The following is a 16516-nucleotide window of genomic DNA, read 5'->3' on the forward strand; positions in this document are numbered from 1 at the left end:
GGACTGCAGATGCAGTTTTCAAAATTATTTTAAGTAGTTATATAGAAAGGAGTTGCCATTGAATAAAGCAAGTTTACAAATAGAATGCCCTTGATCAACTCACTCTTTCCCCTCACTTTTCTTAATTTTGTAGCACATACCTTGAATTCTTGACTGCATTCCTCCCACAAATTTTTTTCTTGGTCTTTTTTGACTAACTGAAGATTTGGAACAAATTAGAAGGGAGAGCTCTACACAGACCTCACTGCTGCTGCTGTGAACGGTTTAGAGCATCACCTCCTTCAAGTCTATCCCGCATGAAGAAGGTTTGCTGTGGTCCTGTCATAGGTATGCATGGGTCTTTGAAATTAGCTGCAGTCCTCTCCTCCAACACAGCCAGAAAAGTAAAAACCTTTATGGATATTTATAAAATGTTAAATTTATAAAATGTTACACCCTCAGTCTATCATGGAAAAAATGCACACTATCAAAATCCTGCATTTTCCTTTTAAAATTGACAGATGAGGAAATACCTGGCTGAGGCGGGACAGGAGGGAAGGGGGACAATTACATAAGGAGATATGGTATTCGACAACATGGAACCAAGGATAGATTGGAAGAGTTTTATATTGTTACTAATAAAAACAAGGGGCTGGGAATGTGGCTTAGTGGTAGAGTGCTTACCTAGCATGCATGAAGCCCTGGGTTTGATTCCTCAGTACCGCATAAACAGCAAAGGCCAGAAATGGTGCTGTGGTTCAAGTGGTAGAGCGCTAGCCTTGAGCAAAAGAAGCTCAGAGACAGTGCCCAGGCCCTAAATTCTAGCCCCAGGACTAGCAAAAAGAAAAAAAGAAAAAAAATATGAAAACAAGAATATCACTTTTTCCTTTTTCTTTTTTTGAATCCAAGAAAAGATGTGTTTCCTTAATGACTTGCTTTGAGATTGCCACTGTTTCAACTTGTACAGCTGAAGGGAAGTCTTGAGAAACCTGACCATCAAGTGTCCGTTGAGTAATAAAAGAAGCTATTGGATGCAATTTGCTCATGATCTTGGGAACTTCTCTCTTTTTTTCTTTTTCTTTTTTTTGACATTATTACACAACCAATGGGAACCGATGATTCAGATGGTAGTTTGTACTGGGGCTTGAACTCAAGACCTGAACACTCTCCCTTAGCTATTTGCTCAAGGCTGGCACTCTACCACTTGAGCCACAGTTCCAATTCCAGCCTTTTTGATTAATTGGAGATAAGGGCCTCATAGACTTTCCTGACCAGACTGGCTTCAAATCATGATTTTCAGATCTCAATCTCAGCCTCCTAAGCAGCTAGGATTACAGGTGTGAGTTGTTGGTGACCTGCTAGCTGGTAATTCTTGATTCAGTTTGAATTCCCAAAGTAATGAGGGTAAACCAGCAAGTAAAAGCAAGTAAAACCAGCTAAAAAGCAACTAAACCAGTTCGAGTAAAACCAGCTAAAATGCAACTAAACTGGTTTTTACAGGTCACTATATTAAGTGAGAGACACCTCAGCCTGGGGCCTTGGGTCTAAAGTAAGAAGTATTCATGAATGCTTTTCAGTTTTATGATCGTAGATGTATTAGTCAGACAGACAAATGGATGGCATGAGACTTAAATGATTGATATTTTTTCAAGACCTAATCCCTTGATCTCTAAAATAGATTAAATCTCGTGTCTTGCACATTCTAGACAAAACATTCTACCATTGGGCTACATCTACAGTTCTCTAATCATTTATTAAATCATGGTTTTGTGTATTAAATAATCTCCTTCTTCCCAGTTGGGTTACAGTATATTTTAAATTGCTATTACATATTTAAATGATTAGTAATTCAAAGATATACTTGAGGAATGGTTTTTTTGACTCATTTTTTCTGTATTCTCATGCCGTTTATAAACTTCAATTTTTATAATTCTATAATGTGGTATTTGGACTTTTACCTTCCCTAAATATTCTTTGTAAAATTATCTTTTTCAGGCAGTCGGGTGCCAATGGTTCACATCTTTAACCTTAGCTATTCAGGAGGCTGAGATGTGAGGATTGTGGTTTGAAGCCAGGCTCAGCAAAAGAGCCTGTAAGACTCTTAACCATTGAATTTTTGGTTTCTTTTGTGGAAAAACACTTGTGTTTACTGTCAGTTCCTGTTGGGGATGTAACCATGGTTATATATTACTGCATTTAACATGTTAATACCTTTCAGTCTTTTCATTCATACATATCAATAGGTTATGTTTATAGGAACTAAGACTTATTAATATTATCTTAGAAAAGTATATTATTGCATGAAGTAATAGCTATTTATTTTTATTTTGTATGTATCTCTGAAATTTGCTGTTTTCAAGAGACATCTTTTTAAAAGGTTATGATATTTTAGGTATGTTGATAGGGCTAGTTATCTTTATATTTTCTTATAGAGAAAAGCTATATTAAAAATGTTTTACCTTAAGGGACGGGACCAGAGGGCAGAATCATCAAGAAGGACATTGACTCTTTTGTGCCTTCTAAAGCTGTTCCTGCTGCAGCAGCTGCTATGGCTCCCCCAAGTCCAGGTGTGGCACCAGTTCCTACAGGGGTCTACACAGATATCCCAATCAGCAACATTCATCGAGTTATTGCACAGAGATTAATGCAATCCAAGCAAACTATACCTCATTATTACCTTTCTATTGATGTAAATATGGGAGAAGTTTTGTTGGTACGGAAAGAACTTAATAAGATTTTAGAAGGAAAAAGCAAAATTTCTGTCAATGACTTCATCATAAAAGCTTCAGCTCTGGCATGTTTGAAAGTTCCTGAAGCAAATTCTTCATGGATGGACACAGTTATAAGACAAAATCATGTTGTTGATGTCAGTGTTGCAGTCAGTACTCCTGTAGGCCTCATCACACCCATTGTGTTTAATGCACACATAAAAGGACTAGAAACCATTGCTAATGATGTTGTTTCTTTAGCCACCAAAGCAAGAGAGGGTAAACTGCAGCCACATGAGTTCCAGGGAGGAACTTTTACAATCTCCAATTTAGGAATGTTTGGAATTAAAAATTTTTCTGCCATTATTAACCCACCTCAAGCGTGTATTTTGGCAATTGGTGCTTCAGAGGATAAACTAGTTCCAGCAGACAATGAAAAAGGATTTGATGTGGCTAGTATGATGTCTGTTACACTCAGCTGTGACCATCGAGTTGTGGATGGAGCAGTTGGTGCCCAGTGGCTTGCTGAGTTTAGAAAATACCTGGAGAAACCTGTAACCATGTTGTTATAATTTACTGAAGAACTCCTAGATTCCCAAGTCACTTTGGTTCATTCTTATCAAGATATTTATATGTTATTAAACAGGTGGTTCTTTGAAAGTTAAAAAAAAAAATGTTTTACCTTTAGCCAGGCGTCGGTGGCTCACGCCTGTAATCCTAACTACTCAGGAGGCTGAGATCTGAGGATCGTGGTTCAAAGCCAGCCTAAGCAGGAAAGTCCATGAGACTCTTTTTTTTTTTTTTTTTTTTTTGCCCATCATGGGGCCTGAACTCTGGGCCTCTTCAGCTCAAGGCTAGTTCTCTACCACTTGAGCCACAGCACCACTTCCAGCATTTTGTGCTTATGTCGTCCTGAGCTGAAGAGCACAGGGATAGCACCCAAGCCCAGGGTTCAAGCCCCAGTACTGACCAAAAAAAAAGTTTTACTTTTGAAATTTTACCAAGTCCTAGAAATTTTTGGATTGATTTTTTTATAGTTACTTAACAGTATACTGCAGATCATATCCTACTAGTAATAATAACAAAAGAAAGTTTTTTAATAAGTACTTATTTAATGCCAGATATAGCTGGCATTTAATTATGACAACAACTCCATAGATTGGTACTATTATTAATCTAGTTTACAGATAGAGAAACTGATGCTTTAAGAAGTTGTGTAACCAGGAGGCAGCCAGACTAATAATGCTGCAATGATTAACATTGCTCATCTATAGATTCATAAAACTTTGCACAAATTGCTAGAAGTAGAACTCCTGGATAAAGGGGTATAAATATTTTAACTTTCCATAATCAAATGGCAAATTTTAGCAAACTCGCAATGGACGAGAAATACATTAAACTGATGAAATCTCTTTGGAAAATTTACATACAATTACCATCATATTTCTGAGTGCATGCCAATAACCCAGAGAGGGAGGAGGGAGGTAAAAGAAAGAAAATTAAATACACACAACTGCACAAGAATAATAACAGAACAATAGAATGTGATCTTATGCAGAAAGACCAAGGGAGGGAGGGAATGAGAATAGAGAGAGGAAAAAATTAAGATAATGGGATCTCATATACACAGAGAGAGGCAAAGGAGAGAGGGAAAGAATAGGGCAGGGAAAAGAAAAAGAAAAACACAGAACTGTACAAGTATAATATAGAATAATACAATGTGATCTCTGATGGACTTGCCTTTCCCTCTTGGCCCATTCTTTCTTATGTATCCAAAGATGGAATATGAAGGGTTGACTCCCACCCTCTTTTCCCCAGTGTGTACAGAAGTCAGGCAAGCCACTAAAGAAAAATATGCACAGACTGTCTGACACGGACAGGGCAATCTACCTAAGCCTGGCTGGAAACATTCCATTGTGATCCCAACCAAAAAGCGCCCCCACCATCTTAGACCTAATGGCCTTTGCATTAACCTCTGCCTCCTTGCTCAGACTTCATAAAAACCTAGTTTGTAAACCCCCTCCTTGCACAGTCTCCAAACCCGCGGGAAGGCGGTGCCACCTTCACTGCTCTATCTCAACAAACAGTCCTCACCTATGGAAGATCAAGTCTGGCCTGTTTCCTTCCTTTCTCCTCCACTTTCCTAACAATCTCTACACAAAACCTAGCCTCATTACCTAACATCTCAGCATGGAGTGTCTGAAAGTTTCTCTTGTTTCATTTGGAAAGAGTTCTTCCCCTTGAGGATAGCAAATTATCCTTGTTTCATCATCTTTTTATATCCTGCATATTTCTTATCTATTGTCCAATTGCGTTTAACTGAGTTTTCTTTTCATTTTCTGCAATATAGTAAGCTTTTCTCTATCAGCAATTCTATAGTCCTGTCTAGTCAACTCCAGTAATTATAAACTCAATTAATTTTATTTGCAGTGTAATCTCCAATTTAAAATCTTGTTTTGTTAAATGTATATTTTGGAAAAAATTATCTTATAATGAGTATCTTTGAGGAAATTTTGTTCCATTTTCTTGAGTTATATTTTCTTTTCTTCCTTTTTTTTTTTTTGTCAGTCGTGGGGCCTGAATTCTGGGCCAGGGCACAGCTCTTCAGCTCAAGGCTAGCACCCTACCACTTGAGCCCACACCGCCACTTCCAGCTTTTTTCTGCTTATGTGGTGCTGAGGAATGGAACCCAGGGCCTCATGCATGTGAGGCAAGCACTCTACCACTGAGCCAACTTTCTAGCCCCGAGTTATATTTTCTCCAAGAAAATAGTCTTTGTTCTTCTTCTGTCTGCTAGCTATTGTTTTAATATTTTCTAAAGATGCTGTATAGAGGGGTTACAGTTACATGGGTAAGGTAATGGGTACATTTCTTGTCAAGCTTTGTTACCCTCTCCTATTTTTTTCTCTTACTATCCCTTCCCTCCCCCACCTCCTTTTTTAATATTTTTATCTGATTACCATGCTGATTCTTTTCTTGCTGTTCATGCTTCAGAGTGGGCTGTTATGTCTAACTACTAGGGCAGTAATGGTTGATTTTGCTTTCAAACAATACTTTCTAATGTTGGTTTCAGTAGGTATTCTGATAGGCCAGTTCTAATATATGGTTCTCTAGCTATTATCCAGGTATTGATCTTGGATGATTACAAAACTAGATCAACTAGGATGTACTAGATTTGGGAGTTTATCATGGATAACTGTAAGGAAGACTATAAACAAGGGATCCTCATCAATTGGAGAGGTTCCCAGGAGAGACTTGTGAATATTTCCTAAACAAGGAAGACATAGGAGAAATCAACTTTTTGATAGACAAATTGAATGGAATTTTTTTTTTATCAAGGAAGTCAGGTAAATCAGAACAAAGAAATAGAAACAAGGTCTTCAGGGCTTGATCTTCAAATCAACTACCCTAGAGCCTGAACTGACTTTTTCTTTCCTTTGAGTCACATAGTATCTCAGTATCTAATCCAGTCTACTTCTAAGAGCATCCCAGTCTAATTCCATCTAGCTTTCTTAGCTATTTATAGAGAGCAGGGACACTGGATGGGAGGAGGGAGAGAAGTCAGAATCTATGTGATCTTGTACAGATTTTTCTACTTTGCTCCTAATTGGGTTTTCTCTTTTGAGCAGGGATCCTTCCTTTATTCAGCGTGCTTTTTTTTTTCTTTCCCTCCCAAGGAACAGATCAATATCATACTTCTCAAATATAGTTTTCAAAACATTTGGAGCAATCCACAAATCTCTGTGCCTCGGCACCCTGCTTTCTGCCATCAAACCTGCATGGCATACAGCCTGGTTTGATCACTGGTGAGAGCTCTGTGCCTTCTGTGCAAGTTCATTATCATGTACTGAGAATAGCAGGGGCATAGGGCACTTTTTGTCAACAAGCACAGTCTTCCCAAACTCACACACCTCAAGAAAGAAGACTGAGAGAATGACTTTAGACACTGGACAACCCCATCCCACAGCCAAAATACCCTAGGGCAAGAAGAAGGCACAAAGACACTACTTTTGTGGTAAGGTCTGCATTTGGAATGTGGTTTGCTAGACTGAGTAAACAAGAGCTAGCAAGCAGACATGAGTACTCATTTTTCACATCCAGGATTGGGACAACTTCATAAGCACCTGTGTATATCCACCTTTTGTGGGGCTCTGCTTCTACAGCTGCAGTTCATGAGAGACATAAAGTTGATCTAAAGTAGATGGAAACACTTGTGGAGGTGTGGTCCAGGGATCAGAGAGGAATAGACAGGAAATGGATCAGTACTTTTCTCCCTAGCTGCCTCTCCTAAGCACTCATGTTTTCAGAAGGCTTTGAAAATTTTAAGAAATTCTTTGAATTTCTCAGTCTGTTTAATTCCATAGCTATATAAACTAGCATAACTTGGTTACAGTTAGCTATTTCTTGAGTTCATGAAGTGACTAATATGAAGTAGGCTGAAATGGGACCAAATCAGATGGGCAGACTCCACCATTCTGAAGCTCTGGTTTCTGAGAGTCAAGAACTCAACACTGCCACAGATTTGTGTATGATGTTTGGATAATCATAGACTAATCAGTCAATTGACAGGATTTTGATGAAATGGTCTCCAGGGAACATGACCTAGATAGAGTCTACTTCCATCTGTGGCAATGGACTCTGGCCACCCATTCTAACCCTTAAGATGTCATTTGACCTGTGTTCCAGCACTCCTTACCTGTTCTAGTTCCTAGCCTACTCCTCAGGCCTCTAACCTCAGCCACATAGCTGGCCCCTCAATTGACCTCAGAGACATCCATCAACTGCCCCCGTGTCTAAGCCCTTTGAAACTCTTTTGTATCCGTAGCTACCCTCTCACTGCAGATTGTCCTTCTTTTTCTTTTTCTGCCAGTTGTGGCGCTTGAGCTTAGGACCTGGATGCTGTTACCACAGTCACCACACCCCCACTTTGACTTTTCAGTGGTTAATTGAAGATAAACATGGTAGAGGCTTTATTACCTGGGCTGGCTTCAAACTGTGATCTCAGATCTCAGCTAGGATTAAAGGCATGACTCACTGCACTGGCCTGTCTTTCTTTTTCAACAGTCTTTTTTGCTCTTATGTTGGCTACCACCTGTTTCTTGGATCCATTGTTCAAAGCTGCTATTCCCTAAGTAAGCCTGCCCTCCTTCCCTATAGTGAGAGGCTGCCAGTGTCATTCTGACCTAGTCCATGTCAGTTTGCCCTGTTATCTCTGAGCCATTTTTACTTACATCGGATCCCAAATGAATAGGTTTTCTCCGACACCATGTGACCAATCCTCTGATGCCAGCTGGGTATCCAGCAATTCATATCTGCCACTACTTCTCATTAGTTTCAGATCCCACAAATTAAGGACTAATCTCATAAATGACTCCCATTTTTTCAGGTGTAAGTCACAGATTTCCATGCTGTCATTGGTACTGCAGACTGACTGGCTATAAATTTGGAAGTTCTTGTAACCTCTCTCTTAGGTTTGATACATCTCTAGAAGTACTCACAAAACTCAGCAAAGTGCTTTATTGACTATTATTGGATTGCCATAAAGGATAGAACTCAGGGATGGCCACATAGAAGAGATGCATGGGAAAAGGCATGTGGGAAGAGAAACAGAGCTGCCATGTTCTCCTGCCACTCTCACACAGCCTATCAATGTGCTTCTCCATCCACAAGCTCTCCAAAGTCAGTGACATTGTTGGTTTTATGGAATTTTCAATATGCAGGCATGATGGATTAGTCTTCAGCCTCTCCCCTTCTTCTTAGCAGTTGGGATTCGAGGCTCTAACCTAATCCTCTACTTGAGGATTGTCTTTCTGGAGAATAACTTCTGTCCTGAAGATCTCTAAATCTGTGCTGTTAGATCTCTACTCACACTGATACTTACTGATATAACTTTTTCTTTTTTCTTTTAAATAATAGTTTTTTGAGATTAGGTGATTACATAAATTTCACAGTATTGTGGAATAGTGATACTTAAAGTCACAAACACACTTTAACCTTTACAAGGCAAATTGTCATTATCATGGTCTATAAAATTTGTGAATTTATGAGCTTTGACAATACAACTATTTCTTCCATATCAGGTGATCTTTACATTTCTTTCCTTTTGCTTAGTGCTAGCTGTTCCCTCTTTCCCTCTCATTCCCTCCCTCCCATTGCTGCCCTTGAGTTGCTTAGTTTGTTTTGATCAATGTCCACTGCAGCTGATGGGCCCCTCTGTTGTATGTTTTCCCCTTTCCCTCTGATTCTGTGCCCTACTCCTAGCTTCCCTCAGATGCATGCATACACACATACACACACACACACACACACACACACACACCATATATGCGGTTAAGAACATGGAGTCATTTAGCAATGATACGGCAAAATGAGTGGAAGGCCTTTGTTTCTTGAGTAACTTTTTCTTAGATTGCACAAAAGAGGTGTTTTCAGACTTGTACCAGAGCAGGCAAAGTGTTCAGCCAGCAGAGATCAGACACTCCCACATGGCAGACTCCACTGGTTGGCTGGATGAATAGCCATTCATAGCATGCTTTCTCTTACTGCCCCTATATGGCTTAGAAAATTTAAACATTCAATTTCTTGGCTTTTCTCACATTTTTGGGGATAGATTTATGGCAGAGAAAGGTTTATGAAGAAATTTTTCTGATAAATAAGATGGTCACAGCTTATATGCCTCTTCATTTATTCCTCTTTAGAACTTAGATGTTGCTTAGTACTTCAGTAGCCATCTTGGAACTGCGTGGGAAAGGCAGAGAATTATAGAGGTGCTAACCCCAGGCACTGGTAAGCTGCTGAGCCAATGACAGTGGCCAACTCCCTCTAGCTTTCCTAGTATGACAATGAAAAAAAAATGTTGAAGCTACGGTGAATTAAGTTCCTTCCCTATTACTTGAAGCTGAAATGAGTAATTCAAAAATTGTAAAGACTAATTGCAGTAGTACAGAGAAATACTTCTGGTATTTAGGCAATAATTCAAAATATAAATTATACTATTTCTATGCAGTCTGTATTTATTTTAAATTACTTCCACAAGCTGAACTGCTTTATTATGGAAACTAAATCATCCACCTTTAAAATGTCATGCTTTCTAAGTAGAATGGACAATCTGCCTTTTAAGTGCAATATTCTTTATGGGGCACTTGTGCTTTAAATAAGGTACATCCCCAGAATCTGTAAATAGTACCTTTGGAGCCAAACAACAAAACCACTAATGTGATTCACTATAGGTAGAACTAATTATCCATGAGGAAGAGAGGTTATAAATGTCTCACTGTGGGGAATACAATAGTGTGTGTGTGTGCGCGTGTGCGCGCGTGTGTGTGTGTGTGTGTGTGTGTGTGTGTGTGTGTGTGTGTGTGTGTCCATATCTCACATCACACATAAGGACTGAATCCAAAGGGAACAGAGATATTAAGGTAAATAATGTAAACACAGGTGGAGTTGGTGGCTACTTTGGAGTTAGAGATATGTTAGTCTGTGGCTAAAGTCTACCCCAGAGTGTATATGGGTGGCAAAGTTAGCTAGATCATCAATGTGATAATCATCTCAACAAATAAGTTTGGCTAGTTGTTTATACCTATAATCCAGTTATTTGGGAGATGAGAGAGGATGATAGTTTGAGGGCAACAAGCTTCATACCCTATCTGAAATGAAACCTAAAAAAGAAAAAAAGTATGGTTAAAGTTGTAGAGCACTTGCTTAGCTAGTAAAAACAAAAACAAAAAACTAAACCAAAACCAAACCAATAACTCAGGATCAAACAAGTATTAAAATAAAATACAGATAAATTTGCTTGTAAGCTAAGTATAAGGAAAAGCTAAGTATAATTCAAAATCTAGACTCAACAAGAAAAAACTATATTAAAACAATTTTTATAGCAAAACCTCAAATGATGGGTTGGAGATATATAGCTCAGTGCTAGAGCCCTGGCTTAATATGCATAAGGCCCTATGTTCAATTTTCTTACTGCAAATCCATCTTTCCCTCTATTCCAAGAGACAAGCAAAAAACCTGAAAAAAGATCTTCAAAATGCATCTCAAATAATTAGCTAATCCTCATGACAAAAAGGAAATACCGAATCGAACACACGGATCACAGCCACCTGTGCAGAGTAGGAATGTGAGCATCACCGATCTTGTTTGTATTCATTTTAGGATTTAAAACCTAACCTTAAAGGCAGGAAGTGTGGAATATTAACTATCTATAGACAGACTCCTTCAATATTCAGATTCTTTTCAATATTCAGAGGATTTCACATAAGAATTTTCACTATATCTGTACAAAATGTGCATGATTTAAGAAACAAAGAGGGAGAGACTTCAAGGGTATTTTTAACTGATATTTCTCTTTTCTGAATTGTTTTACTTATCTATCATCTATCTATCTATCTATCTATCTATCTATCTATCTATCTATCTATCTATCTATCTATCTATCTATCTATCTATCTATCTATTCTGTTGGTCATGGGGCTTGAACACTGGGACTGGGTACTATCCCTCAGCTCTTCAGCTCAAGGCTAGTGCTCTACCACTTGAGCCACAGCAACACTTCCTTTTTGTTTATATGGTGCTGAGGAATTGAACCCAGGGCCTCTACTACTGAGCCACCTTCCCAGCCCTGTTTTACTTTTTTAAAGATTGTGGAGCTTCCTTTTTTTTTTCTTTGCACTGATTTTAATATGCTTCTTCTGTCTGGCAAAGACGAGATGTTAGATATTGGAAGCATACAAACCACCTCTATGTAGACGCTTCATTTATTTCTACTCACCTACCCATCGATCCCTCTGTCTTTTCTTTGAAATACTCACTGAAATTAATGTTGTTGGTTTTACTCGGCAAGACAAGTTCCTGCTAAACAGTATTTATACACAAGTGAGTCTTTCACTATTTTCAGACTCATCAACAAATATACATATTGTTTTGCCTCATTAAGCCAGGTACTTAAAAATACTGAAAGCTAGCAGTTATGTAACTAGGCTTACTCAAAGGCCAAGCACGACTAGAGCAAGAAAAGAAGCTTCAGAATGAGGTTTGTGAATGAAATATGATTGCCCACCATTAATATGGAGTTATAAAAAAATCTCATAGAAAAAAGGCCAATTACTAAAACTTGTGGGGCTGGAAGTTAAAAGGCCAATATGGTCATCCACAATGCTGTCCTCATAGCAGAAATGGTACTCCTTGCCACATCTCCTAATCATGCTTGGCTTTGGCTGCAGGTGTAGTAGACAGCTCTTGTCAGGCAGAAGTCTTCTTTCCTCCAGTCTCCCTTCATGTCTTTCAGTGTTTTCCAAAACATCAGCATCTCAGTCCTTGCACACATAGAGCTGGAAACTTCCCACCTTATTCCCATCCTTCCTTCAGAAGTGCATTCAACATTTTTTCCACAAAAGATCAAGGATGGAGGTCCAGCTGTCCATAATGGTAATATCTCCTATAGTGGCCTTTCCTTCTTTTCTAATACATTGTCTTTGTAGTTTTCTTCTGAATTCCTGGAATCATCCACAAAATAAACTATTGTACTTTAGTTTTTAACTCAGTGTTTGATTTTGGAGGAACCCAACCTAAGGCAGACCCAAAACAATGAAGAAGAGAAGTAGGATCAGCTGTAGAAATAGGTTGAAGTTTTAGATTCACTAGGACTTGCTCACAAGGAAGAATAAAACCAAGACAAGCACATCTATTCACCTATGGCAAGAGAGCAGAAATATATTTAAGGCCTGTTAAAATTACAATGTCTCCCACCTTAATCTGTTGTGTTGCTATAACAGGATACCTGGTGCTGAGTAATCTATAAAGAGGTTTAATTGACTCGTGATTTTGATGACTGGCAAGTCCAAACAGCATGGGGCCAACTTTGGTTGAATCACAACAGGGTAGAGAAATGGAAAAAGGACCAGCCACTCGAGAAGAGGCTCAATACATGGGGTAGCCTCACTTTATAACAATCCTATCTTGCAAGAATGAACTCAATCCTGTGAAATCTGCATTCTCCTTGGAGGACTGTTCTTGTGTCTTCTTTCACAACTTCTTTGGCAAGACCTTATCCAGATCTTTCCCACTTTTTCCTTGGTTCCATTATTACTGCCTTCCGATTCATCTATCAGGAACTTTTATAAAGCTTGGAATTTGGAGTCAGAGGGAGAGGCTGAGACTGGGACAATAAAGGTTAATAGAAGAAAGGGAGTTGGACTTGGAGACTCACCGGATACAGCCTTTGCAGTACATATTTACTCCACTCTTGCTGGGTCCAGGACAAAGTTTGCTATTGAGAGAGAAGTGATGTTGGCTATTGAGGGAGAAGTAATGTTTATATTTGAGTAAAGAAGAGCCCTTCTTTATCCTTTCTTTCTCTTCCATTAATTCCTTTATGAATCAATTTCTTTGGCTAAAAAATTTTAAGAATCTCAGGACACAGATGCCTTTTCTATGTTGTGGAAGAAATTTCCTGAGGAAAATAATTCCTTTTTAAATAAAGTTTAGCACTATGATAAAATGATAAAAAAAATTTTCCTTTAAAACAAAAACAAAACGTCTTTTCCAGTTTGTGCCTGCTCCCCAACTGATTCTACAAAGCTTGGAAAGGTATAAAGAGGGCAATAAAGAACTCTAGAGGGGGAAAAAATAGTGAAAGTGAGGTTAGAAGGTAGCCCAAACATTTGTTTGGACTCTCCTGTTACTAGTTTCAGAAGAGGTTCTGAGTATTGATTCCAGTTGATAAATTTTAAGAACTAAGAAGCAGAAAGTTTAGTTTTGCTACTCAAGAGCAATAGCTGAGACTTTTAGCTGATTTTCATGCAGATGTTATAGATCTGTTAACTTGCCCAAGACTTGTTCTCCCTTCTTCTTTTCCTCCCCTCTCTTCCCTTTCTCCCCACCCTTTTTAATCTCCCTTCCTCCTTTTCCTCCTCCTCCTTTTTCTCTCTTTGTGATACTTTGGATCAAATTCTGGTCCTTCCACTTGCCAAACAAGAGTTTTATTAGTGAACTACACTGCCTAGCTCCTAGTCAACAGTACTTTAGGATTTCAGACCAATTAAATTTTCTTCTCATGTATCTATACCATTCATTCTCATGCTCACAATTTTGGCCTTTGTACCATATCTTGTCTTCAAATCTTTCTTTCCCTTGTTCAAAACACACCCTTTCTATTCTCACTAGACTTGTGCATCCTTTGCTCAGAATGCTTCCTATGTTATCTGGAAAGGAACTATGCTTTTGTATGTTTTCTTAATTTAATTTTGAATCTTTTTTAAAATATAATTTTATTGTTACTAATGTGTTATATAGGAAGGTTACCATTTCATAAGTCAGGTAATGAGTACATTCCTTTTTTTTTTTTTTTTTAATGTCACCTCTTCCCTTGCTTTTCCCAAGATTTTTCCTCCCTGCTAATTTTGTATTTTGAGAACCTAATCTGGATAGCATAGCATAGGTTCCAGTAAATATGTCTCAATCTTTGTTCATGGAAATAATCTATTATTGTATCAGCCAAAAACTAAGTTTGACCAATTATTACTTGCAAAAAAAATCTTGAAATATTTAAAATAAACATCATATATCATATAGGGCAAAGAGAAAGATTTGCCTGATGCTGAAATATACAAATTTGAGCACAACAGAGAACTAGAGGAAATCGATAAGCAGAACTATGAAGACTATGAAGTCTTTTGCAAAGAAGACTTAGAACCCTAAACAATCATACAAGCTGTTCTAATACAGAGTAGTGCGTATTATGTAACACAAAAGTAGACAGTTACATGGTTAAAAGTGTGCTTGGAAGCTGGATTTCAGAGTTCACATTTCAGATCTGTGTCTGCTGTGTGAACTTAGGCAAGTTGCTTTTCTATTTCTATAACTTTTCCATTTGTAAAATACAGATTCTAATGTTTCCCTCATAGGACAATTAGAAAAGTAACACATAAAGCCATATAATGTTGTTATTGTTATAATTCCCTATTTTATAGTATGACCCAAGCCAAATTTTGCAATTTATCATTAAGTATAATTATTAACAATTCTTTTGAAACACCTTTTGGGAATTATATAACAGTTGTTTTAAGGAATAAAACTAGAGTTTTATTATTTGCTTTTCTTATTTTTTTTTTTTCCTGGTGGTGCTGGAGATGGAACTCAGGGCTTTAAACATCTAGGCAAGTGCTCTACCACTCAGATGCTCTACCCAACTTCTCACTGCCTGCTGCTTTTGAACTCAGAGACCTATTTAGCAGATTTTGGGAATAAAAGTTTCCAAACCTTGTCTTGCCTTTTGTAGTAATGGCTTTATAATCCTTTTGTAAATGTATATTATTAAGCCTTTGTACTCTGTGAAAGACTTCTAAATCTGATATTTGGCCCTTTAGATTTCTAGGAGCACTACAGTTTTGAGGTCCTTGGTATACCTCCTTTTCCTCTCTTGCTACTCCACTCTTCTCTGTCCCCTCCCTCCTTCAGTCTTTGGCTAGCTCAGGTTTTTGCTATGTAAAGTTTATAAAATTAGGTTCCATGTCTGTCATGTTTGTGGCTTTATCTCCAGTGCCAACTGTGGTGTACTGCCCATAATATTTCAAATAATCTGGTAAAAAAAATACAAATAAAGGTCCTTTAGTATAGCAGTGAAACACAGAACCAGCAGAAGCTTTATGGCTAAATTCAAATTCCAGTTTTTTTAATTGCTTTGAGTCATTTATCAAAGACATTTTCTTTTTACAAAATGATAATGCTCATTTTATAATTATTAGATTCTAACAAGATAACCGTATATTAAAATTCCTATTGTGTATTACTTTCAAACTATAAGGTGGCCCTTTAAAATTGTGTACAGTGCAGTTCTTCCCGTTAAGCAATTCCCAAAGAAGACAAGTCACAAGTTACAAAAATCTTATGGGTGTTTAGAGTAGGGAGAGATGGCCTATTCCTGGAATCAGGAAAGGTGGTGGTATATGAATGGTCCTTCAGTGTAGCTCAATGATTAGTATTTAAAAAATGGGCAGGCGTGTCTGAGTCAAACTAATACATGACAAGTAAGGAAGGACATAAGAAGCTATTGAAAGCAACTCCTGAAGAAGGGTCAATTCGGGCTGAAATGTAAGGCCACACAGGGAAGGAGTGAGTGATACTCAAGAAATGTGGGGTGGGGCCATATGGGTAGTGTCTTATACTTTAATCCAATCGATATGAGAAATTATGGCATAAGAGGAAGATTACCGTGGTTGGCAGAAGTGCAAGATGCACTGGAAGGTGGAAAAGATCAGAGGTGGAAAGACCAGTTAGGAGAGACTATTGCATTGTTTTAGATGATGAAGGCCCATAAGTACCAGATGGAGCAATTCATCTGAAGGAATTCAGAGATGACACAGGCAGGCGAGGCATATTTCAGAAAGAGCCAACAGTGTGTGTGAGAGAGACAGGTGCCCCACACAGAAGAGAGAAGACCGAAGGAGCCATTTACACTAATGGGTAAGTTACGGGAGGGTATCCGGCTAGGATTTGGCTTGCGGTTTGTCTTGCACCACAATGCCACCGACCATCCCTCTCTCCTTCCCTCCCTTCCCTCTCCCCCCTCTTCATTCCTTCCTCCTTCCCTTCCTCTCTTTCTTCCATCCTCCCTTCCTTTCCTTTCTTGCTGATCCTGGCGCTTGAACCCCACGTATGCACTACCCCTGAGCCTCGGCTCTAGGCTAGGCGAGGTAAGAATCTCATGGATTTTTCTCCTTGGGTTGGTGGTGAACAGGATCCTCAGATCTCGGCCTCCTGAGTAGCTAGAATTACAGGCGCGAGCCTTCCTTTCTTAATATCCCTCTTTTATTGGGAGCCTTCTCTCT

General features: G+C 38.5%; 1 protein-coding gene across 1 annotated transcript; it reads left to right on the forward strand.

Moving 5' to 3' along the window:
• The first annotated feature begins 296 nt into the window (after positions 1-296).
• LOC138832853 (dihydrolipoyllysine-residue acetyltransferase component of pyruvate dehydrogenase complex-like) lies at positions 297-3336 on the forward strand. The gene is made up of 2 exons (XM_070030971.1): positions 297-327; positions 2445-3336. The coding sequence occupies exons 1-2, from the start codon at positions 297-299 to the stop codon at positions 3257-3259; spliced, it is 846 nt and encodes a 281-aa protein (XP_069887072.1). The 3' UTR covers positions 3260-3336.
• The last annotated feature ends 13180 nt before the right edge of the window (positions 3337-16516 follow it).

Source organism: Dipodomys merriami, unplaced genomic scaffold, assembly GCF_024711535.1.
Source record: "Dipodomys merriami isolate MVZ:Mamm:240054 unplaced genomic scaffold, mDipMer1.0.p SCAF_20, whole genome shotgun sequence".
Classification (NCBI taxonomy): Eukaryota; Metazoa; Chordata; class Mammalia; order Rodentia; family Heteromyidae; genus Dipodomys; species Dipodomys merriami.